At 39.8% G+C, this 24,719-nt stretch overlaps 1 protein-coding gene across 9 annotated transcripts in view; it reads right to left on the minus strand.

Annotated features, from left to right (window-relative positions):
- Positions 1 to 24,719, minus strand: part of lama2 (laminin, alpha 2) — a 364,467-nt gene that overhangs the window by 198,229 nt on the left and 141,519 nt on the right. For all 9 annotated transcript variants that reach the window (XM_056268199.1, XM_056232539.1, XM_056272103.1 and 6 more), the window contains exons 16-18: positions 14,284 to 14,397; positions 10,748 to 10,875; positions 8,808 to 8,894 (exon numbers count right to left, since the gene is read on the minus strand). In XM_056268199.1, the coding sequence (XP_056124174.1) occupies positions 8,808 to 8,894; positions 10,748 to 10,875; positions 14,284 to 14,397 (329 nt within the window). The remainder of the gene's footprint in view (positions 1 to 8,807; positions 8,895 to 10,747; positions 10,876 to 14,283; positions 14,398 to 24,719) is intronic.

Raw genomic sequence — 24,719 nt, forward strand, 5'->3', positions numbered from 1 at the left:
TAATCCTTTGATAAATTTGGACAAGTCATTGTGCATACATATTAGTTAGTAAATGATGACAATATCTGGTTAAATGCAAAAGACCCCACCTACTGTTCCAAAAAAAAAAAAAAAACAGAATCCCCATGCCCCTAAAACAGCCAGACTGTCACCTCTGCACTGTTTCGGTCCCCTTTATAGGGTAACTGAGCATTGAAGGCTGGCTCCTCCTGTCTGTCTGGTGCCAGCTCATCATTTCTCCTGTCGTTAGCTCTGCTGTGAGAGAGCCATCTTAAGCACTGATGACTCAGGCCAGGTGCCTTTAACCCAGGCCATATATATATGGCCAAGTTCCAGTCTGTCTGCACACCAGGGAACAATTACTAAAAAAAAAAAACCTGGGACTGCTCCAAACTCTTATTTCCTTCCTCTCTTCACCCTTCACCCTCAGCCTGCTCTCTCTGGCTCGCTGTTTCAGGTGTCGATGGGCACGCAGGGCCAAACTAAACATAAGCACTCTATTTCAGAGCAGGACCAGGCGCCATGGAGGGACTGAGCTGAATTAGGTCAGTGAAAGACTGAGTTGGGTGGAGAGAGGTTTTTTTCTGTCGTGGGTCATTGATTCTTAAACCGAAGAGGCTCCCCTTAAATCACTAAGCCCATTACTGTTACTACACACAGAGCAAGCTTACAGCACACTCCACAATAAACACATATAGAGTATGAATGAAGCAGGGGGGCGGGATGATAAATATTAGACCTGTTTCACAGAGCTTGCACAACTGCAGCTTAACTGCAACAGCCTGTTCTGAGCTATTTACATGGACACCAGAAAGTGACGTATTGCTGGAAAACAGCTTATGGTTAAAAAGTTTTGTTCTCGTTTACATGCAGCTTTCTCTCTCTTTGAACCATTTTTTAGGTGCGAGGGGGGAAGTCGTGTTTATGACCGCATGTGCGTTCAAGTCACTTTCGTCAGAGTGTGTCAGCATCAGATGTGCTTTGGTTTTTTTTTAATGTTTTTAATTAATTTATGAAGCCACTGCAAACTTTATTGTTACATATTACATTGTTATATTATAATGCCATCATATTCTGTGCAGGCATTTAGCTTACTTCGCTGTAAATAGAAAAGTCTAGCAATATCACTGCTAAATACCCTTAAGCACTGTGGTATTCCGCCATGTTTCTCAGTGACACGCCCCCAACTCGTAAAGATCGGGGCTTAAAGAAAATCCCGAGCTCCCCACTCGTATTTATGATGTGCGCTCAACTCGTATATACGGTCTTTACGAGATGACTTGAACGCACCATTAATCACAATCACTTCGTCTTTAGTGATTTTGCCTTCAAAATAAAATTATGAGAACGTTTTTGCAGTAATGTTTTATTTTGAGATGAATTGAGATCTTTTAATTTGAAAAGTTCTGAACGACATTCAAAAGAGTCTGTGGATCGCTTCGTTACAGAGAAGACACACCAGCTTTGCATTCACAAAACTAGGTCGGATGAACGCATAGTTGTCTTTCCATTCTTCTTTGTATGCTCTATTTTCGCTGTCAACTTTCGTCTTTACGCTCTTTGATAGTGCCATTTTCTCTCACAAGCCAGCTTAAATGTTAGCATCACTCTGCACACGACGTGTAACTTACCTTCAGCACGGAAACAATACAAAAAAATGCAGTTTAGTACGTGAGGATGCCAAGGAATAGTTCTAAATGTAAAAGTAGGCTACGTCAAATAATTATTACAATAAGTTAGGCTCCATTGTGTAACAAGCAAATTCAAATGATACACATTTATTATTCACAAACGACAAAAAAGATGTGCCTTATGGGGTAGATATTGTGTCAGGGACACAAAATGGCACTGTTCATAGAATCACCCATATGGAAAGAGGAAATAAAACATAGTTCGTTAAGAGCATGACTCAAACATGCCATTATCAGCCTTATTCACGTCCTCTTTTATTTTTATGTGTGTTTTAGCAAGGCGGGATGCAAGATGCCGCAATATATCGGGAGACATGTGGGTCAGACATGATTTTGAACACTTTATTAAAGTTTTGTTTTGTAGAAAGCCTTTCTTTAAAGTGATAGATCTTAATAAATCTTTGTATAAATCTAAATTTTAATAATTGTTTCATCAACCAATTGCCTGGATTTAATAAATAAGAAGCAAATATAGCAGACAATATAATTAGGACGTGGAGGCGCCGGCGCGATTGCATTGCTCGTGAACTGGAGCTCGTCTCATAAATGAACCGACACGAGAAATATATATATATATATATATATATATATAGAAAGCTTGAAATGTCTACTTTTAAACAAAACAATTCCAAACGAAAAAGAAACAGCTACTCTCTGCTTATGTAATCCGTATGAAATGTGCATTTCTCTCTATAGGCGCATTCACTGCGGTCACTATTGCAGCCTACACTGACACAGAAAACACTAGTTTATTAATAAACAATTAAAATATCTCCTTGCTATATCTGACACCTTCATAATCATTACTTTTGCCGGTTCATTGTGACAGCTGTTATGTTGTTATTGGCAGCGCCACCCTCTGGTTACATTAACGCGTCACCACCACATCAGCAACGAAAACATGGGGATTTATTTAGACAATAATCGCACAGCACAACCTATTCGATATTCTATAATTAAATCAACTAATCGAATATTCTACAATAGTGACTCATCACTACTGCTTTATTGATTTATCCAGTGTAAAACCCACACAAATGTGCCTTTTTGTTAATGACTGTCCTACTACAGGATTTAACTCAGTAACACTACCAGTTACAAAAGACACTGTGTAACTGTCACAGGCAATTCTAGTAGCATTTTGCATTAATTCATTTCTTAAATTATCCCTTGACTATGTTCGCATCTACATCTAGTGGCGATTTTTTTTTGGCCCGATGCCAAACCTTCGCCCTACATATTATAAAGTGATTTCTGGTTTCATAGATTGGGCAGTCCTATAGACAATTGGCATAAATGATAAAATGGTTAGCAGTAGTGAACTAATGAGTATCACCTTGAAGTCTAATTTACATGACTAGGACCACATTTATATTCAAATAGTAATGAATCTACACAGAACCCAATGCACACAAACAAAAAAGAATGGCTTATAAACTATATAATAAACTACAAACATCAATGAAATCTTACGGATTCAGTTTGAGTGGTGGTTAATGCATGTGGAATTTAGATCATCAATTTATATCACCAGTCTTTGAAGACGCCTCTTAAGAAAAGTGAGATATTTCAATATTGAAGGAAGCAGCAATTGTGGCACTTGTTGCTCATCTTTAATCTATGTACTCTAATAAAACAAGCTTTACAGGCTTTGGTAGCACTCAGTGCGGCTCTACAGATATTGGATAGTGTTCATTTGATTTGCTTAGATGAAAATTGCCAAAGGGATCTGGACCTGAAAATGATGTATGTCTCGTATTCTGTATTCTGTAAGATTTCTGTTCGAAGAGAGCCGCTGTTTACTGCTGGCCAAGGATGTAAGCACACATTTAGGATTTGTTTGGGGACTAAATGTAATAATTCAAGATTCAACCACTAAAAATCACATATTTGTTGACTGCTAATCTGAATACCAGAACTGATGTTTCCTCTTCAATTTGTATGGTGGTCACGGCCCTGTTGAAAGATGTAGAGTACTTAAGTTTCTTTAAATATCACCTTCATCTCAGACGTTTCTCCTACAATTCCACAGGAGACTCGACTAAAAAAAGGCACGGATGAGACAGTAGTTGGCTCAAGTAGATCATAGAAACCAATGGCACCAAATGTCTCTATGATATACTTAGGCATTCAATGCTTTTGGGAAACGCAGCCCAGATCATTTTGTCCTGAAGAGTTTAAAATGTTCATCCTGAGATCTCTGCCTATAATCTGCAATGGTATCTGAGTGCACTATGAGGCATTCTTGAGATCTCCTTTGAAACGCCATTGGGACGTGTGAGAATAATCACAAGAAGCAACAGTCTCTATCTGCTCTCCAATTGATCTCACTTGATATGGCTTCCCTGTCGGACGGCCTCGACACAATACGTTTTTAGGAACACATTTAAGAGCGACGTGGCCCACCTGACTGAGTTTGTGTGAAGTATGTCCTTCACATCTCTTTCAGCGAGTGTCTCTGGAGACAGACTGGGTTTGAGCTCTGTCTGAGCGCTGATGGATCGGTCCCATCTCGCCCCATTAATGTGCGTCTGTCCCTGGCTTTTCCCAGAACGAGAAACCTTTCCATTAACTCTCTTTCTCTCCTCTCGAACTTTCTCTCCGCTTGTCCTCCATAACACACGTCCAGCTCCCTGGTTTCTGTTCCCTCCACCTCGTTTTCTGCTAATGGCTCAGCGTGGAGAGCTTTGGTGCCAGCTAGCGAGTACCAGCACTGGCACTGCACCAGTCCCTCTCCATCTGTTTCAGGGTCACAGAAGAGCCGAGACCTTTCTCCCACCTAGACGGCGTACTCCACAACACCACTGTGATTTAGTCCGCATACAGAGCTGGAGGGACTGCCAACGCTAACCTACCTAGAATGCAGCATATGCTAATGCTAACCCATCAGCATACCAATTTTCAGAGAACGGGAGAGAACGGGAGAGAACGACGTCCACTGGGGGAACGTGAAGAGTTGAGAAAGAGAAATAAACAGAGCGACTGATGGAATATTGCGCATGATAGATGAGCTGAGTGATTTCTGATGCTAATGAAATTAAGACGTGCCACCAGTGCCAGAGCTGCTTTGTGCTCTATTGCATTTGTGGGCGCTTTACACTGACCACAGAGGATTAAGCCATTTGCTCCAACTTATGCCAGATTTTTATTTCATATCACACTGGGACAGAGATCCATATGGCCTAGAGATTAAGATTTGTTTGAGTAGTCTACTCAAACACATTACAGACTCATATGCTGAGTCAAAACATATGCTGTTGGTGAGCACAACACACACACACACACACACACACACAGGTTAAATGAGAATAGGAACACAGCAGGGGTGTGCGGCCCATATAAGCTGCAAATGCTCTGCATACCCAAGCAATTCAAGGACTCACTAATGCATATTAACACTATAAATTACTATAAATTCACTTGTTTGAGGTGTACCATAAACCTTGCATGGTAAGTTACGTTACGGAAGGGTGATAAATTACTTAGTTACTGAGGGTTCCGGGTAAGCGGGTCTACAACAGTTTTGGCGCCTACGCTCTGTTGTTGAATATCGTCATCACTGTCCCGCGTTCTCATTGGTTTGCTGGCCTATGGGGAGTTCATGCGCAGGGTTAGCTGTCCGTGAATCGCTCGTCCAAGAGGAAAAATGTGCTGTTGCTGCCAGATCTCAATCACAACTGAAACTATTTTCATAGTATTTCATTTTCTCCAAAGGGAAATCTTTTTATTCATTTTATTTTTTTACAAAAACTTAGTGTTAAAGAAAGACCTACTGTAACTATCCGTCATTTACAAATCTTCTCCCATGGCCTTGTTGGAGAGTTAAGTGTCCATCATATAATAATAATAATAATTCATTACATTTATATAGCGCTTTTCTCGGCACTCAAAGCGCTTTACATAGAAGTTGGAATCCAATGTGCAGCTCCACCTGGATGATGCGACGGCAGCCATATTGTGCCAGAACGCCCACCACACACCAGCTTACTGGTGGAGAGGAGACAGAGTGATGAAGCCAATTGGTATATATATATCATAGACAGTATAAGAAGTGGACAGAGCCATCTCATTGGAACTCAGTTGAGACAGTTGAAGCCCATTTTTAGCGATTTTTGAGCACTTCCGTTCCTGACGCGCAGACTCAAACCGACTCAAACTAAGCTTGATGACGTGAGCAACCTGTCTGACAGACGTTAATCTTCTAGTAGCTGTGCGTGAAAATTGCCAACGTTAATCTTGCAGAGACGGGGAACTTGAGCAAAGAGTTCTTTGGCGTGAGTGAGCAGGAGTAAGTATTCCTTTGCTTTTATGGACTTATTATCTATGGGCTTCTCCCTTGACGGGACGTCCCCCCGATTGCCTGCGAGCTTCTCCTTCTGTCTGTACGGTAACTTCTGTACAGCGCGACAGAGAGTCGAGTGGTTATGACGCAATCGTTAGCCTATTTTTTACAAAAACTGTTTCTATGGGGCCATAGTGTAACATAGAAGGTAATGGAGCCCTTTATACATTGTCGTGTTTCTTTAGAAATAAATAATGGACAAATGGAGTCTTTAAACGCCTCAGATGTAAAGTTATTCGCTGTCAAAGTGACGCCAAAATGAATGGGAGTCAATGGAGTGCTAACAGCAGGTGAAGTTCTGCTACAACATGGCGGCACCCGGCCGGCTTCAACTTCCGGTCGATGGATTACCCCCTTATGGGGATGATTAGGAGGCCATGATGGACAGAGGCCACTGGGCAAATTTGGCCAGGATGCCGGGGTTACACCCCTACTCTTTCGAAAGACAGGGATTTTTTGTGACCACAGAGAGTCAGGACCTCGGTTTAACGTCTCATCCGAAGGACGGTGCTCTTTGACAGTATAGTGTCCCCGTCACTACACTGGGGCGTTAGGACCCACACAGACCACAGGGTGAGCACCCCCTGCTGGCCACACTAACACCTCTTCCAGCAGCAACCTGGTTTTCTCAGAAGGTCTCCCATCCATGTGTGCTTACAGAATCTAGTAGTTTGTCATCCAGGTACTTTTTGCCTACTGATTTATGAATACTATAAATTTGGACATACTGCTTGGCTCACATACAGTTTGTCACCTACTTTATAGTATGGAAGTGGGCATTTTCGGATGCCGGGATAGGCTTTTACATGAACACAGTGAGCTGCATTGGTGTCTGCTGCTCATGTAGGAGTCGCCCTTCTCAGGGGGCATCCTAACTGAAGTGATCTCATAAGTGATTTCTACATAAGCAGCGGTAACGCTTAAGCATTAGAGCATTACAGCATGACGTTAGCCACTCCAAGGTCAGGAGTTCAATTCCCAGGGAATGCATGAAGTGATCAAATGAATATGCTGAATCAATGTCGCTTTGGATAAAAGCATCTGCCAAATGCATAACTTTCTGTCATAGTGCTCAGATGATGTTGATTTCAAGAGTCTACGATTGTGTTGCTAAGCTAAGAATGTGATACTCTTACAAGCATAAAACTACAAAGCACATACAAATACTGATTAAAACAGTCGATGTAGTTTTAGTTAGATTTAACTATTTTTAATAATACTTATGCATATTAGGTAACACTTTACACTTTACTTGAAGGGGTGTGCATAAGACTGACATGACACCTTCATAATCATGACATGACACACGTCATGAATATGAAGGAGGGTTTATGCATGTTTATGACAACTGTCATTAAGTGTCATTCGCTCAATTATGACATTTTTAATGCAAATATGACATTGTTTGAGATGTCTTTGTTTTGACACCTTGACATAAACCAATACATCATAACCTGTCAGTGTCTTTGTCATGACAACTTGACATTACTAAGACAACACAACCTGTCATAAATATGTCATAAACATGACATAGCAGATTCATTATCAAACTTAATAAACCACTTAGCTTTATGGGTTAACATTACATTAAACTGTCATGTGGTTGGTTTTGACATTGGCTGTCATGAGGCATTATAACATTTTAATGACAAATGAATTGTGTACCACTGTAGTCGAGGTCAAGAAAAATATTCATGACACAGTTATAATGGCCTTATGACAGCCAATGTCAAAACCAGCCACATGACAGTATAATGTAATGTTAACCCATAAAGCTAAGTGGTTTATTAAGTTTGATAATGAATCTGCTATGTCATGTTTATGACATATTTATGACAGGTTGTGTTGTCTTAGTAATGTCAAGTTGTCATGACAAAGACACTGACAGGTTATGATGTATTGGTTTACGTCAAGGTGTCATAACAAAGACATCTCAAACAATGTCATATTTGCATTAAAAATGTCATAATTGAGCGAATGACACTCAATGACAGTTGTCATAAACATGCATAAACCCTCCTTCATATTCATAAAATGTGTCATGATTATGAAAGTGTCATGTCAGTCTTATGCACACCCCTTCAAGTAAAGTGTTACCCGAGTTTCTAATCACCATTTCTTATGTTGTCTACATTTTGGCAATGAAAGTCAGGAGCACAACTACAGTATGAGGTCATTAAGTGTTGCTCCAATGCCATTATGCAGTGAAGTTCTGGTCAAGCTTCAAAACTGCATCAAAAATGGATCCACTGTGATATTCAGATATTAACCCAGTTTAGGACTTTCCCAGTACGACATTACATTTCACATGGAAAATGATCTCTCTTAAAGATGTGGAGATTTTTTTATTTTTTTATTTATAAGGCCATTTCAGGATTGTAGATGTAAAATAACTCTGTAAAAATGATTTTAGTACTGTGAAGCCATAATCACAGTAAAACAACACAGTTATGTGACACCACAGGATCATGTCATACCATCAATTATTTCAAATAATTAATCACAATGAAAATGACAAATTACAAGTATACTACAGTCCTAGTGCATTGATATTAGAATTTTTACTACATAAGTAAAGTTCAGGTGTATTTTAAGTATACTTTTTAAGTACACTTAATAAAATGAACTTGAAGTATACTTATTTTTAGGAAGGGTAACCAGTGTCTTGTTTCTCTCTGAATAAAAGACAAACATGAGTAAAATGTGGCACAACTTACCCCACTTTGTTTTGTCCTAAAATGCAAGAGTCTGGATGTTTAACCTCGTTGTCTTACCTGTCACAGCGCGCTCCGGCGTAACCCGGCCGGCACCGATCGCAGATCAGCTCACCCCCGGCGTCGACGTGGCACGTGGGACTGAAACTACGGGGTTTTTGAGCCAACAAGGGGACAAAGAGAAAAACAAAAGAGCAGCGAATCAAAAACATCATAAGCACTCGCTCTGGTTCTAACCGAAGCCAGAGAGCGTTTGAACCCCAGGATGGTCTAGCGGGTGAGCAAACCCTTAGCAGCGAGGTGAGCGTCAGGCTCTGCCATTAGCTCTAGCATAATGACTGCATGGCTATTTCAGACGACACAGGAGCCTGGCTGACGGGCATGCTGGGAATGCTGAGGGCAGGAGGAGAGCCACGCTTTCTTTAGCCCACTAGATGTGGAATGCTCAGCTGTTGCATTCTGGGACACGCAAACTCTTTCTGGATTAGCCACTAGCATGCTACAGCCAATATTAGCCTAGTGCTGAAATCACAGAGTACAGACGACTGGCAGTCGATCTCTGAGGAGCTACATCCGCTCCTTATAGATGCTATCATGCTAAAAATAAGACCAGCTTAAACTGAATTATGCTCTTAACTGGTTTTAGTAACACTTTAGTTTAGGGTCCAATTAACTAGTTTATCATGTATATTACTAGGATATTGGCTGTTTATTAGTACTTATAAAGCACACATTAATGCCTTATTCTGCATGATCATATTCTACAATCCCTTAATCCACCCAATATCTAAATTTAACAACTATCTTACTAACTATTAATAAGCATTAATTAGGAGTTTATTAAGGCAAAAGTCATAGTTAACAGTGAAAATGTGTTCCCAAAACTAAAGTACAAATTTTGTGATCTCCCACTGCAACAAACAGGATCACGTTTTACTCTAATTGTAAAAAAAAAAAATATATATTACTTTTGTAAGTTACAATTATACTGCAAATTTAAAAATAATAATATTTGATAATAATTATAACAATAATTTATTGCATTACAAGTTACAATACTCATGTTTATGTCTTAAAATGTACACTTTCAAATGTTCAAACCCTCAAGCTTATAATCTTTTCAGATTCTTGAGCTTTTCTTTTTTGCGGAAAATAGAAGAATACTACGTAGAATAAAAGTAGAATACTACGCACTGTAACTGTCAGTGTTGGGGGATATCTAACTAAATGTAGCAACGTTACTATTTTAAAAACTAGTTCAGTCATGAAACTCAAGGCTGATGGTCCTTTCGAATCTGCTAATAATCACATCATTGCCGCATGGCACAAGCTGATTGGCCTCTGCTGATTCTGTAGCCAATGAGATTGCTTGCTCAGCATTTAAATAGTCTGGTTCAGTGTTTGCTGTAAGCTAGTCCTCACTATCAGAGCTCATCTGAACCCCTCCACCTCCCCAGCTCCACCTGCCTGGATCTGCTGATGGATGTATCTACTGTATGTCTATTTATGCAGCAGCAGCAGCAGATCTATTAGCAGAAGTAAGTCCATACTAGATACTAAATCTGCAGCAGCGTAGCAGATCTGGTCCACCAAGACCACTCATTAACATATCCAATAACATACTAAAACTATATCAAGAGTTGTCATGATTGAACTACATTTTTTGGCAGGCCAACTGAAGCGCTGGTATTTTCAAACCCATTTAGTGAAAGTTTGTGCATTTAACTTATATGGTATCACCCTAATTGAGACAGCCTGATAGTTATATGCAATAATAATCTACAATTATCTACGTATTTATAGCTTGTAATGTAGCTAACTACTGTTACGTGACTGCTTAACTACTTTAAATTCTGTGTTAGGTAAGTTAGGTTGAAGCAGCTTCCCCAACACTGGTCACTATAGTCAGAAAAGCGATTACCTATGAAAAGCGTCATGATGGTGAGTGTTAAGATGGTAGAGTGTGATGTCATTCCTTGCTGTGACCATTGCTGACATACTTGTTTGAAGGGCTCAGAAGAGGACAGGCACACGGCCGACAGTCATCCGCTGATCCCCTGCTGGCGTCTCCGTAATAACCAGGAGCACAGCGCTCACAGTTCGGTCCTATGGTGTGATCCCTACAGCCCTACAATACACACAAACACAGTCACACAGGGATAGACCACATGAAAAGACAACAACAACACATGACTAATGTCAGGACATTAGGGGTGTAACGATACACGTATTCGTATTGAACAGATCGGTACGAGGCTTTCGGTTCGGTTTTCGGTAAGCATTTTTAAACCGAACCGTTCGTTGGACCATTTTTCCTGCCGACCAAAATTTCGTTATTTCAAATGTAGGCGCGTCGCGCGTGGCAAGCGCGCTCATAATGTAGGAGACGCTGGCGTGACCACAACATTGCCCAACATCAAATGGCAAATGTAAGCGTAACGAAACTGAGCTGCTCGTTATTGTGTGGTTGACGGATTGTTTATCAGTTGACCGATCTTAATCATCAGCACTGTTACTACACAGCGACATCCAGTAAAGAAAGCATTTGAATTCGCCACTGAAGTAATAACATCGCTGCGAGATCTAGTGAGAAGCATTCACATTTCTCCGTTATTAACGGATCAAACAGCGCTGACGTGGAAACCAGGAAGAAACATTGTGCCATGAATGAACTATCCAGTGTCCACAGATCAGCAACATTCACCATGGGTTTACTGTAGTAACACTACTAACTGTAACCATGGGAGTGTGGCAGGAATAGTAGCCTATAATACTTTCAAGTAACATTACGACGGTGTTATTTTGACATTATAAATACAGTTCCTGCCCTCAAATGTTAATCTGAACTAAAATAAACCTTTGTTTATAACTACTACAATATCACATTTCATTTTGTCCATGGAGCTGTTTTGTTTTATAAGCTCCTAAGAAAAGTCAAGTATAGCTCCATCATTGCTCAAAGTAAAAAAATATCATACTTTATGATGTTAGTTTTAATAAAAATATAATTAAAAAAATTAAATCAAGGAAATTTCTCTGGCATTTCTTTCTTTTTGCTGTATCGAAAACGTACCGAACCGAACCGAACTGTGACAACCGTGAATTTTGTGAACCATTCGGACATGACGGTATGTTAGCATTTACACACAAAACATCAGCAGATTCTGTCTGGTGAAATGAAAACGCATCAGAGCCGCCTTAAACTTGCATAAAAGCTTTGTGTAACTCAAAAGTCTCAACTTTACTTACTATAAACACAGCTAACTTTAAAAAGTACGATTCCTCGACAGGGACGCACACTTTTCATCAGTCTTTCAGAGGCACACAGTGTCAGGCTAATGGATCAGAGGGACGGCGGGCGTATTTCATCTTTGAGAGGTGGATACACGTGCACACAGTGATAATCACAGCGCAATCCATCGACACAACCACAGTCTGACAGCACCGGAGGAGCGCTCGCAGCTCTTCATGACTGTGGTACATGGCCTGTGTCCTTGGTTAAGAATAGGGTGTTCAGCTGTGACTCTCGACCGCTCACACAGGCGCAGGAGAAACTGTCTGGTGTTTTCACCGAAGACTGGGCTTGTTTCCTAGCCTGGTCCCAGGAGAGTCTGGCCTCGCTCCATTGACAAGCGTTAACTTCCTTGTAGGCGGTGCTCTGTTGAAGTCTAAAACTATTGGATCTGCCCAGAGTCACTCTGGATCTGCCGTAACCAATCGCTGCCGTTTGGCCGTGACGTATGACGACTCAAACTAGCGCTCGACATCAACGCCATCGTTCTCAGACACTCCCTCTGTTCGCTGATTGGACCGGTGAAAAGTTGACCGGAGAAAACCAAAGAAAACACCACAATCCCAGACGTAGTACTAAAAGGAAAATGAAAATTGAGCGGAAGTACGTTGGAGGGCGGAGCCAGGCTAGTTGTTTCCTCACGAAAGACGTAGAGTTTGAGCTTACAGACCTAACTGAACAACACAAAGACCTGCTGAAGAGAGAATGACACAGAAGAAGGGGCAGTGACTTTGTTTCCCATAGTCTGTTTTGTTAGAATAAACTCCAACATTAGAGCTTAGTATAAAAACAACTACTTTTAAACATCACAAACTGTCCGAATGTGTCCAACAATTAAAATCACATAAAAACATAATAATCTTGACAATAATGGGCCCTATCATACACCCGGCGCAATGCGGCGCGACGCAAGAGTGTTTTGCTAGTTTCAGCCTGACGCAGTTTTCATTTTCACGTCCTGCGCAACGTTGTTTTAGCAAATGCATTTGCGCCCATTTGTGGCCCATGGGCTGCTGGTCTGAACACGAGGTGTGTGTTCAGGCGCATCGGTGGAGCGTTGCAGTTTGAGGAACTGAAATAGACTGAGCCATTGACCAACTGAAACCTGGTCTAAAGTCAATGGTGCTATTTTTTATTTATTATTTAAAGAGCGCGTTAGTAATGTGCGCCTATAGGCGGGTCCACAACGTGCGTACACTCTGCTTATTACACACACACACTGCTTATTACACACACAGGGATGCGCAGCAGCACACATACTAGCCAAATATTAAAAATAAAAGGATTACAATGTAAAAGATTATTATTGTGTACATAAAGATATGGTGGAATCCGGCTTGTCCCATAGATGGTCAGCTTGCGCGCTTTAACCTCACACACACACAGCTTTAACCTCACACACGAGCAGATCCGTTTCCTCGCTAGAGAAGCGTTCAGTTTTTCCGCTTGCAAATCCCATCATGTAAATAGCGAATCCGCTATTTTCCGAGATGAGACTCTGATTGGTTTATTTCACGTTACGCCCAAAACACACCCATTACTCATTAAGAGAATAGGGACGACCCTTTTAGACCATTTTTCCCGTTGTTAAACTAGCAAAAGTGGATTCGGACACACATTAAGTGCACTTGCGCCCGGCGCTTTAGGCCATGAGCTTAGATCGTTAAAATAGGGCCCAATCTGTTAAACTAATAATCATTGTTGTAAAAATGTTATTTTCATCAACTACTTCAATTGTGCAAATCTGTTACAGTATGATTTTGCCTATTACAATAAAATGTAACATTCTTTAAACTTGTGACACACAGGTCAACATTTGAAATTGACATTTAATTTCTCATTAATCAGTGAAGTGTGGTAAATGTCTAGAGGTTAATCTAAATATTATATAAGCTGTTTTATGATCCATTCATATTTTAAATGAGACGCATGTTAATACCAGGTGGATACTGGGCCTGTGTGTTTTATCTCTGGCACACACACACACACACACACACACACACACACACACACAGGAAATGGAATGGTTGTATTTTGTGCGACTGCATCTGAACTGCATTCACAGCAGATTGTGTAATTGTGTTATTATAATGCAGTTCTGTTATTATGGGCAAACAGCGACAACAGCAAAAGCAGCAATGACAAAGCAAGTCCATTCTGCACACTCACAATGAACAAACAACAAAATGCCATCTTTCACCTCAACAATGAGCACACACACACACACACACACACACACATTACCAGGCAGTGTCCAGTGACGTCATCGCAGCGCTCCGCATGTCCGTGGCATTGACAGAGCTCACACACTCCGCCATACAGCGTCCCGTCCACCCTGCGGTAGCCCACCGCACACATCTGAAAACACACACACACACACACACACACACACGCGCGCAGTTAGTGCATCGCAGTAACATCATTCATCATGAGGAAATGAAGGGATTTTGGTAAAGTATAAGCAGGCAGGTTTGGCTGAACGCGTGTCATGAGTTTAACTGTGTGTGAGCATCAGAGAGTCGTTCATCTGTGCGGTGCTAATTGACGGATCATTGTAGAGCACAAAGTGCTTTGATTTACTAAATGAGGGAGAAGATTTGTTTCAGTCAACTGAAGTGCAAGGGAAGTTTATAGAGCCGGCTGATGAATGCCTGTACAGACAGAGTGTGTGTGTGTGTGTGTGTTCTTAAGATGTGCTTTTTCAAGCCTTTCTGTCTTTCTTGTTTTGTTCCATTAATGTGTCTGAAGTCGAGTCAGTGTTTTCTGTCTACACGGGCCTTTTACAGTCGGCATCAAAACAAAATTGTTCTATTTATTTTCTAAGTGCATGTTAATGGTCTTATTGTGAACAATTCAATCATGCATATTTTGTTACCTCATAATCTTTGTAATTAAAGTACCACAGCTCTGTCTTTTTGCGAGGCTTTGCTGCATTTAAGCCAATGACATTCTGATCTACTTTTCACAATCCAATCAACATCCAATGGATTGAATCAAGTTTCACCCTGTATTTTTGTCCTGTTCAAGAAGCCGTCTCACTCGGCACAATATGGTAGTGAAGTCGTGGATCCTCATAAGACTCTGGGCTTCTTAATCTTTTTTTAAAATCGAGGACAACCTTCATAATGCCAAACTGTGTGCGGACTCCGGCTCTCAACATCACCACAGGCTGTGCTACAGATAATGTATGTGCACTGATCATAACAATACTTTTACACACAAGAGAAGGCCATCCAGGTCATATGAACAGAAATAGCATATTTGTATATTGAGGATGTTTTACAGGTTAACATTTCTTCGTTTCAGAAGCCGTTTCACTCGGATATACGGTGAAACAGGGAAGAAAAGATTATAGCGCAACTTCCGTTTCATGAGGACTTTAATCTTTCCCAGTTTCCCAGCTTTTGTAATCGAGATCAAGTAAAGGATCCGCTCACAGTGAGATGCAGAGAATGAACCGTTTGATGCTCTAATGAGCAGAAAAACATACAGCACACAAACATTGGGTTAAATTGTACATTTTTAATCAGATGGATCTATTATTTATCTATATGTCTATACTAATTCACCTTAGTTGAACATTTCCAGTGAATTCCAAACAGAAACATGATCATAAATAAGTGATTTTGACAGGTCTCTGAAAGGAAGCGTTTTCAAACTTCAGCTTTTACATTTACATTTATGCATTTGGCAGACGCTTTTATCCATTTCAAGGTACACATTTACATTCTTATCAGTTCTTGCTTTCCCTGGGAATCGAACCCAGGACCTTGGCGTTGCAGTTTAATGTGCTTGTTTCTGCATGCAGAATGCGGTGAAACCTGTGATCTCTGTTTAAAGTCTTTAATCATTACTTAATCATAACCTTTTAAAACTAGTTTTTATCTGATTATTGTTGTTGTTGATGTGCTGTGTAATTATCAGAGCTGTTTGAGGACTAATCTAATCTTAATTAGCATTTTTTTTATTAAACAAAAATCTTTTAAAACAGTTAATTTTGGTTTGCATTTTGAAATGTGTTATTAGTGAGGCACAACCGTGTACGAATGCTCATCAGCCTTTGTGTGATGACGTCTAAGTGCCTTCCAGAGGATGCTTATTTTCAACATTATTTTGAAGCCGTCACTCGCATGATCACTTCTGGATGAAACAGTCCCTTTCACTGAGCTGGGACTGACTTATTTATGGAGAATACATGTGACGCTGCCTTAACTTGGTGAAAGCCAGATATACTATAATGAGGCAGAATAATTGTCTGCCTTGGCATCTCAGTGTGCCGTCTAGATCACTAGGGTTCGGCAGAGAACTGCTGACTGCAGAGATCATTCACACACATGCTGAATATGAAGAGGATAGTTGGAATGACTACAGCAATAAGCATCACACTTGTTGTTCTGCGGTCTTTCAGTGATCCGGATGACCCTGTCGCTCTGAGCGCGGCCCTGTCCGGCAAACGGCCCTGTCCTGAGCACAAACACACAACACTGAGCTGAGGACAGATGAGCAAACACATTCAAAGGAATAGTTAAAAAAAATCCAGCTTTTAATGTTGTTTATGTGTCTATGTGGTGTTTTTAATACACTTTAAGACAAACCATGTGTAAGTTCATAAGTCGACAGCATTGCTGAGTATTTTCTGCTTAAAACTGCAGTGAACCAAAGACAGTCTCAAAAACACGGTGTGAAATCGCTGGTGTTTCTGACGTCACAAACGACCTTGTAACCAATCAGATCAACGTGTGATCGTCAACCAGTGGATCTCTGAGCTGAGTGAGTGAGTGGAAGCGGGGCTCATCTGCATATTCATAGAACCGCGCATACTAAATGAGGCAAGGGTGTCAAGATATTTTAAGCATGAAGATTTTTTTTCAAGGACTTATTTTGGTGATCAAAGATGAGTTTTAACTTTAAATTATTGACTACAGGGGGACTTTAAGAAATGTAAGACTTCATGACCTGATTTTTTTACTTTTTTTATTACATTATATAATCATTATGATTTTTGTCCATCAATTCAAAGTCCAGGCAAGCAAAAAGTTTCGGTTACTACTGTAACCCTAGGTTCCCTAAGAAGGGAATGAGAAACTGCATGGGGACGCCTTGGGTGTGTGTGATTGTGTCTGAATCACGTGTGTAATCACTTAATGACGAGACATCATCCCGTGACGCATGACGTCATAACCAGGAAGCTATAAAAGATATCCGGACCAAACAATCCCAGCTTCTGATTGGCTGAAGAAAGTCGCTCACAGGCAAGCAGGAAATTAGACACGGTTACAGTCATAACCGAGACATTCCCTTTCGAGGGAACTTCACGCTGCATCAGATAGTGACGCTAGGGGAACATTATAAAAGTGTGCGGAGAGGTCCAGCCCGCCGCATCACACACTTCTTAAAGGGAAATCCCAAATAATGAGAGAGCGTGACACAGAGCGCTTACAGAAGACACAGAAGCTGCCGACGTTTGGTCCGGTTATCCTTTACAGCTTCCTGGTTACGACGTCACGTGTTACGGGATGACGTTCCACCAATGAGTGATTACAGTCATAACCAAGACGTTTCATATTTATGTTTAAATAATGTTTTTTTTTTTTTTTTCATCTATGTTGATTGTATGAAAAGGGAACTGCATGAGATGAGTAAGAGAGGATCATAAGATGCCCAATATATTGGGGGACATTTGGAGTGGGTCAGACATGATTTTGAACACTTAATTAACTTTTGTTTTGTAGAAAGCCTTTCTTTAAAGTGAATATCGTTTTGTATAAATTGTATCTTAATTTTAATCAATGTTTCATCAACCAATTGCCTGGATTCAATAAATAAGAATCAAATATAGCAGACAATATAATCAGGAAACGGAGGTGCCGGCGCGTGAACTGGAGCGTGTCTCATAAATGAACCGAAACTCAGCATATAAGCTACTTGCCTCACAGACCTGAGAAATATATCTATCGAAAATTTGAAATGTCTACTTTTAAACAAAACAATTCAAAACGAAAAGAAATGGGCTGCTCTCTGCTTATGTAGGCTAATTCGCATGAAGTGTGCATTTCTCTCTATGGCCCCTTTCACACAGCGCGTTGATCCCGGGAAATTGACAGAACGCCTTCTGTGTGAACGCAAACACGACCCGGGATTGATGCTGGGATTGATGCTGGGTTGGGGACCTAGTAACATTGCCGGTATCAGTCCCGGAACGCTCGCTGTGTGAACAAAAGCCGTAATCAATGCCGTGTCGTAATGATGACGCTGAAGCCGGGATCGTTCGCCAGCTAGTGAAACGGTACATGATGCGCTAGTTTAACATCGAATCAGAGAAAACAATGCACAAGCGTGGTTTCTCCAGAGAGAAATCGCAGCTCATAAGCAAACTTAAGATGCTGCTGAGACATTACATGTCACATCGATGTCACGTGTCTTTACGGGGTTTTTACGGGTTGTGTGTAAACGCGCTCTCTGATTCCGGAAAATCACTGGCAGTGTGAATGAACCAAAATCAAACGAACCCGGGTCAAATCCCGGGTCACTTTGAGGCAAGCTTTATGCGTGCGCTTGAGATGAGCAATAGGCAATATTTTACGAAAATGCTCATTATGGTTTAGATTCTCTCCCATATATTTTTAAGTAATTAAATTAAAATAAATATGCAATTAGACTAATGGCTTAAATTAAATATTTCTGAAAAAAACTTTAGTCGTGCACGGGCAGCCCTACTTATTTCACATATTTTCTAACCAGCATGTCACAAAGGGGATTATTCTGGGTTGAGCGAGCGGCCCTGAGTGGACTGAGCGAGCGGAGCGTAATCTTCAGAAACACTCAAAAAAATGATATGTTGGCTTTACTTAACTTTTTTATGTAAACAGGTTCCACCGGTTCCACATAACTATGTTTCGTTAAACAAACATAATATGTTCATGTAACTTCAACATCATGGAATTTGGTCATTTTAAGCGACCCAATTAAACTCTGAGCTAATGAGTTAATTAAGTGAATAACTGAGTGATGATTGAGCATTATTGAAGACACCTGATGTTAACAAGCAGAATCTCTGAAGGAGAAAACCGGAATGTTTAAGTCACCATTATGGAGATAAGTGTGTGTTTTAGTTGGGCTCTTGACCATTAACTTATTAACTTTAGATTTTGTTTGGTTGCTGTACATGAGTTATAACAGCCGGATGAACAATAAACATAGGTCATCTGATGGTGTTGGTTGTGTTTTAACATAATCATTATTTCACAATCATTTGACCTGAGTCACTGAACTTATATTAAACCGAATTTCTGAGTTAAGTTTACCTTACTGTCATTGTAGAGCATACTATTTTTAGACTTTTCAATGAAATTCTAATGATCAAATCAATAAATAAAAAAGAAACTTCCTAAAAAAATATCCTGAGTAGGCACACACAGACATCAAGAATCAGCATATGAATCTCAGCAATGGTGACAAACAGATCATAAGCTCATTATTTATTCATGCAGCAATGCATGATGGGAGCCATGAATGAGTTTTGATTGGTGGCACCCAGAATGCACTGCAACATGCTTTATAATTGTCACCACTGTTGAGATTCACAGGCTGATTCTTGATGTCTGTGTGTGCCTACATAAATTCTTCTTCTTTTTTAGAAGTTTCTTTTTGTTACTTTTTTATTGATTTGATCATTTTGATTCCATTGAAAAGGCTAGAAATAGTATGCTCTATAATTACAGTGCTGCTATTATTCGTAAGGTAAACTTAACTCAGAAATTCGGTTTAATATAAGATCAGTGAATTAATGATGATGTTAAAACACAACCGACACCATCAGATGACCTTTGTTTATTGTTCATCCGGCTGTTATAACTCATGTACAGCAACCAAACAAAATCTAAAGTTAATAAGTTAATGGTCAAGAGCCCAACTAAAACAAATACTTATCTCCATAATGGTGACTTAAACATTCCGGTTTTCTCCTTCAGAGATTCTGCTTGTTAACATCAGGTGTCTTCAATCATGCTCAATCATCACTCAGTTATTCACTTAATTAACTCATTAGCTCAGAGTTTAATTGGGTCGCTTAAAATGACCAAATTCAATGATGTTGAAGTTACATGAACATATTATGTTTGTTTAACGAAACATAGTTATGTGGAACCGGTGGAACCTGTTTACATAAAAAAGTTAAGTAAAGCCAACATATCATTTTTTTGAGTGAAGGCGCTCTCGCTCTGGAGGAAATATTACCACTTCGCTCACATGCTCTGGAGTGAGACAATGTGTATCTTCCTGTTGTCTGAGAGTTGACTTTTAGATGCGTTATTGGCAGCGCCACCCTCTGGTTACATGAACGTGTCACCACCGCATCAAAACCGAAAGACAATAATCTCACAACCTATTCGATATTCTATAATAAAATCAACTAGTCGAATATTTGAAAATCGTGACTCATCCCTAGTGGAGAGTGGCAGATTTTTTTCACATAGCAGAAAAATAGACTTAAACTACTCCATCATTTCTGGTCATACAGAGTTATGAAACATATTAAAAAAAACTGTTAAATGTCTACTTTTTTATGTGCCCACCTACAATCGAAATAAAATATGGTGCTTTTGTAAAATAAAGAAAATAAACAGGGTGTCCGTTCTGCTTCTGCGTGTCCGTGAACTTTTTGGGGGGGCGCCAGATTGAGATGACAAACGGGTAGGGGTAGGGGTGTAACGGTCCAGTACATTTTCGATACAGCAAAAAGAAAGAAATGCCAGAGAAATTTCCTATTTATTAAAAGAAAAAATATTTTTAAATAAGTTTGAGTTTTCCTACATCTTGAAACGTTCAGGTTTAAAAATGGGGGCAATCTTTGAAGGATGAACAAATAATGTTTTGGTCATCACATTAAAAATAACATTCAAATATAGGCCTATATTTATATATATAATATTTAGATAATATTTGAGTTTTGAAGTGCTGGAAAAAGATAATATTTGAGTTTTGAAGTGCTGGAAAAAGATGTGTGAAGTACTTGAAAGCATTTCACTATTCCAGCCAAACTTCCATGGTTACAGTTAGTGTTAGCCTACTGTATTAAATCCATGGTGAATGTTGCTGATCTGTGGACTTAAAGTCTACAACTAGATCATTCACGGCACAATGTTTCTCCTGGTTTCCACGTCAGCGCTGTTTGATCTAATAGAGATCTACGGTTAATAATAGAGAAATTTGAATGCTTCTCACTAGATCTCGCAGCGATGTTATTATTTTAATGGCGAATTCAAATGTTTTCTTCACTGGATCTCTTAGCGCTGTGTAGTAACAGTGTCGTTTGATCGAGATCGGCTCGCGCTGCACAGATGTTGCTGGTCCGCACTGATAAACTGTCCGTGAAGCACAATATAATGAGTTGCGCAGTTTCGTTCCGCTTTCATTACGTTTGCCCTTTGATGTTGCGCAACGTTGTGGTGGTCGCGCCGGCGTCGGCAGGAAAAATGGTCCAAGGAATCGTTCGGTTTGTATGCGTCCCGAACCGGAAGCCTCGTACCGAAACGGTTCAATGCGATTACATGTTCCGTTACACCCCTAATTGTGTGAATATAATGCATTTAATACAAGATCTGGCAACATATTGGTCCGATTATTCAAAAAAGAGTTTGGGCCATGCAAATTACGGGAGTTTCCCGGCAGAAATAACAAACCGGGAGGGGTCTGGAAGATAGGGCTAAAAAACGGGAGAAACCCGGGAAAAACGGGAGTGTTGACAGGTATGCTGTAAACACACTATATTTAGTCTGATTAATGTACGGTCGTCTTGCGCGGCTGTGAGGAATAATCCTGGGACATTTACCTACCTCAGAACAAGTGCTGGTTTATTTTCACTTTTGTTGTTATTTTTGTGCTTTGTTCTAATCGCGATATATAATAACGTTAATGTCTGTAAACGCAAAAATAGCCTACTGTTTAAATTTGAATCATGTTTCTCTCTGTGTGTGTGTGTGTGTGTGTGTGTGTGTGTGTGTGTGTGTGTGTGTGACTAGTTTTGGATAGATTATAAAGTTTTAACTCTAAAATAGACATCAAATAAGCTTTTGTTAGCAGTTTCTGCTCATATGTTAAATATATAGTATGTTTTGTCAATAAACTAATCAACTAAGAATAGTGTTTGTTCCAATGCAAGCTATATCAAAATAATGAATCCTTAACTTTGAAATATGTATGAAAAAATGTATTGGCCTACTAAGACATTTATGGAAAAAGACAATTTTCTTTTCAAGATGTTTCCAACTCTAACTTTGAACCAATTCTGTAGAATGGCCCATATAACCTATTTGAACAGGATTTGTTTCCAGGTATGACTAAAAATGTGCTTTTGACTTTCATTTATATTTTGATTTTATATATATATATAAATATGTATATGTATGTGTGTATGTGTGTGTGTGTGTGTGTGTGTATATTGTCCTTGCATTCTTTCTTGTGTGACACACCTGAATGAAAGGCTCATTAATATGCGGGTCTTAGTCTTCTCAACCACCTAATTATTCACAATTGTTTTGGGCAGTTCACGCCCATTCGCATATTGCCTTGGCTAACAAATTTTTTTTTTCACAATTTAAAATAATCTATTGTGTTATGTGAATGATTAGAAAGGATGATTTTCAGATCATTTTGAAGCAAAAACTCTAGGCCACAACTTCCATTAGTCAAAAGTCTTGTGGACACATATTTAGTATGTGTTTTGTGGCTTTATTTCAGAAACTTTAATTTTTAGTTTTTTCAATAACCATGCATAAACAATATTCTCTCAAAAATACAAACATGTACATACATGTTGCTCACATATTATGGTAGCCCTGTTTGTGCTAAATAGAGTGTATTTCACCTGTGCCATTAATATGTTTATAAGCAACTGAAAAAAGCACAAATGTCAGGGCATGTCAAAACATCTCAAGGGCCCCAAAAACACCTTGGTCCCCAGAGGGTTAAAGGCCCCCTGAAATACACATTCATTTTTTTTTAGCTTTTAGTATGAATATGTTAGCCTTAAGGTTATGAATAAGCTGGTTTGTTCCAAAACAATGACAAAATTCGCATTTAGGAGATATAAGCATTCAAAACTTACAGTCTCTCTCATTACATCTTCTCTCCAATCAAATGCTCTCTAGAATCTGAAGCTCCGCCCCTTCTGCTATAGAGGTAATGCATTAACGTCACTTTCCCGCCGGAACACGCCCCCCTCAGCCGGACTGAGTGGCAAAAGAGCTGCTGCGTGACTGGAGTTAATAGGGGAAACTGCGAAAACGCGAGTAAAACAAACTATTATCAGTTTAAACTAAAAGTTGGACTCGATGTACTGTTCCTTACAACTTATCAAAGATCCAGTGATCCATGGATATTGACATGCAGCCAGGAATCGTGTTTCCTGACATTTATATGAGCCTGATTTCGATGCCGGGGAAATAAATTAAGAAAATGTGCCTGAAAACGTTTGATATAAATACAATATAGATAGGTCTAAATCCGAGTGATCACTTACATTAATGTTATACTGTATATCATCATATCGTCCAGCCCTAAAACTTGTATAGTTTTTTGTCAGTGTTTATTTAAAAACATCCAATTATGCAGAATATAGTCTGTTCTGTAGCTTTTTGCAGTCTGTAAAAATATACAGTACCTCAGATTTCTGGTCAAATCTAGTTGTACAGTCAATCGCAAAGCTCTTTCCCGTTTTAGATGTGTTTTGTGTGTTTTTCACGGCATTCACGCTGAAAACAAATGCTGCCGCTCAGTCTTTTTGCCACTTGTGGGCGTGACCGAGGCACTTCAGTGGAACTTTAAAGGTAATCCAAAAGTCTTGTGAAGAGATGATCCCTTTATACATTGAACAGATTTAATTTAAGCTTTTATTCACATATAAACATTGATCAGTGCACATAGAGCATATCAAATGAGGTCAACAGCTGCTCAATGGTACTTGAAGCACGAGAACCAATGAGGTTCATTCTCTGACCAAAGCCCAGTATAATAAAACAAATCTATTTTTACTGAAGATTTCTATTATGATTGTAAGGTGATTGCTTCCGTGAGTATTTAACATAAAAAAAAAATCTTCTCTTTTAAATCTTTCCTTCCCTTTTAAATCCTCCCTTGTCTGGCTTTTGCTACTCTGAGCAATGCCTGAACTTTGTATTTTGAGCACTTCTTGCGTCGTTCTTCCCTCTTCACGATGACTCGCTTGCTTTAGTCCTCAGATGTAAGTCGCTTTGGATAAAAGCGTCTGCTAAATGACTAAATGTAAATGTAAGGTTTGGGTTAGTCTGCAGTTATTATAATGAGCTTTTCTCTGAGTGTCCTCGTTTAGGAGTAAAGGTGTGTGTGTGTGTGTGTATGTGTGATTTCAGGTTTGAGTTTTGGAGGGTTTATATCCTGCGGTTGAGATGATCACAGTGTCTCAATTGTGTCTCTTGGCCAGTGGTTCCTGCTCACATCAGCATAAAAATCTGCTCACTCAGAAATCAATAGCCAGTGCCGCTTTAATGGAGCAGACAGTTATGCAGAGAGAAGGCATCTCGCAGTGATTCAACACAGTCAGCCGCCCCTGCTGCTGATGCACACAGAGCGAACCAGAGACCCGTCCCACTGCTGACAGAGTTTGATCAGGGTTTGTCCCAGGAGCGGTACATGAGGAACACAAA

The sequence above is a fragment of the Rhinichthys klamathensis genome, unplaced genomic scaffold (assembly GCF_029890125.1).
Source record: "Rhinichthys klamathensis goyatoka isolate OS25496 unplaced genomic scaffold, OSU_Roscu_1.1 h1tg000001l_1, whole genome shotgun sequence".
Taxonomy (NCBI): domain Eukaryota; kingdom Metazoa; phylum Chordata; class Actinopteri; order Cypriniformes; family Leuciscidae; genus Rhinichthys; species Rhinichthys klamathensis.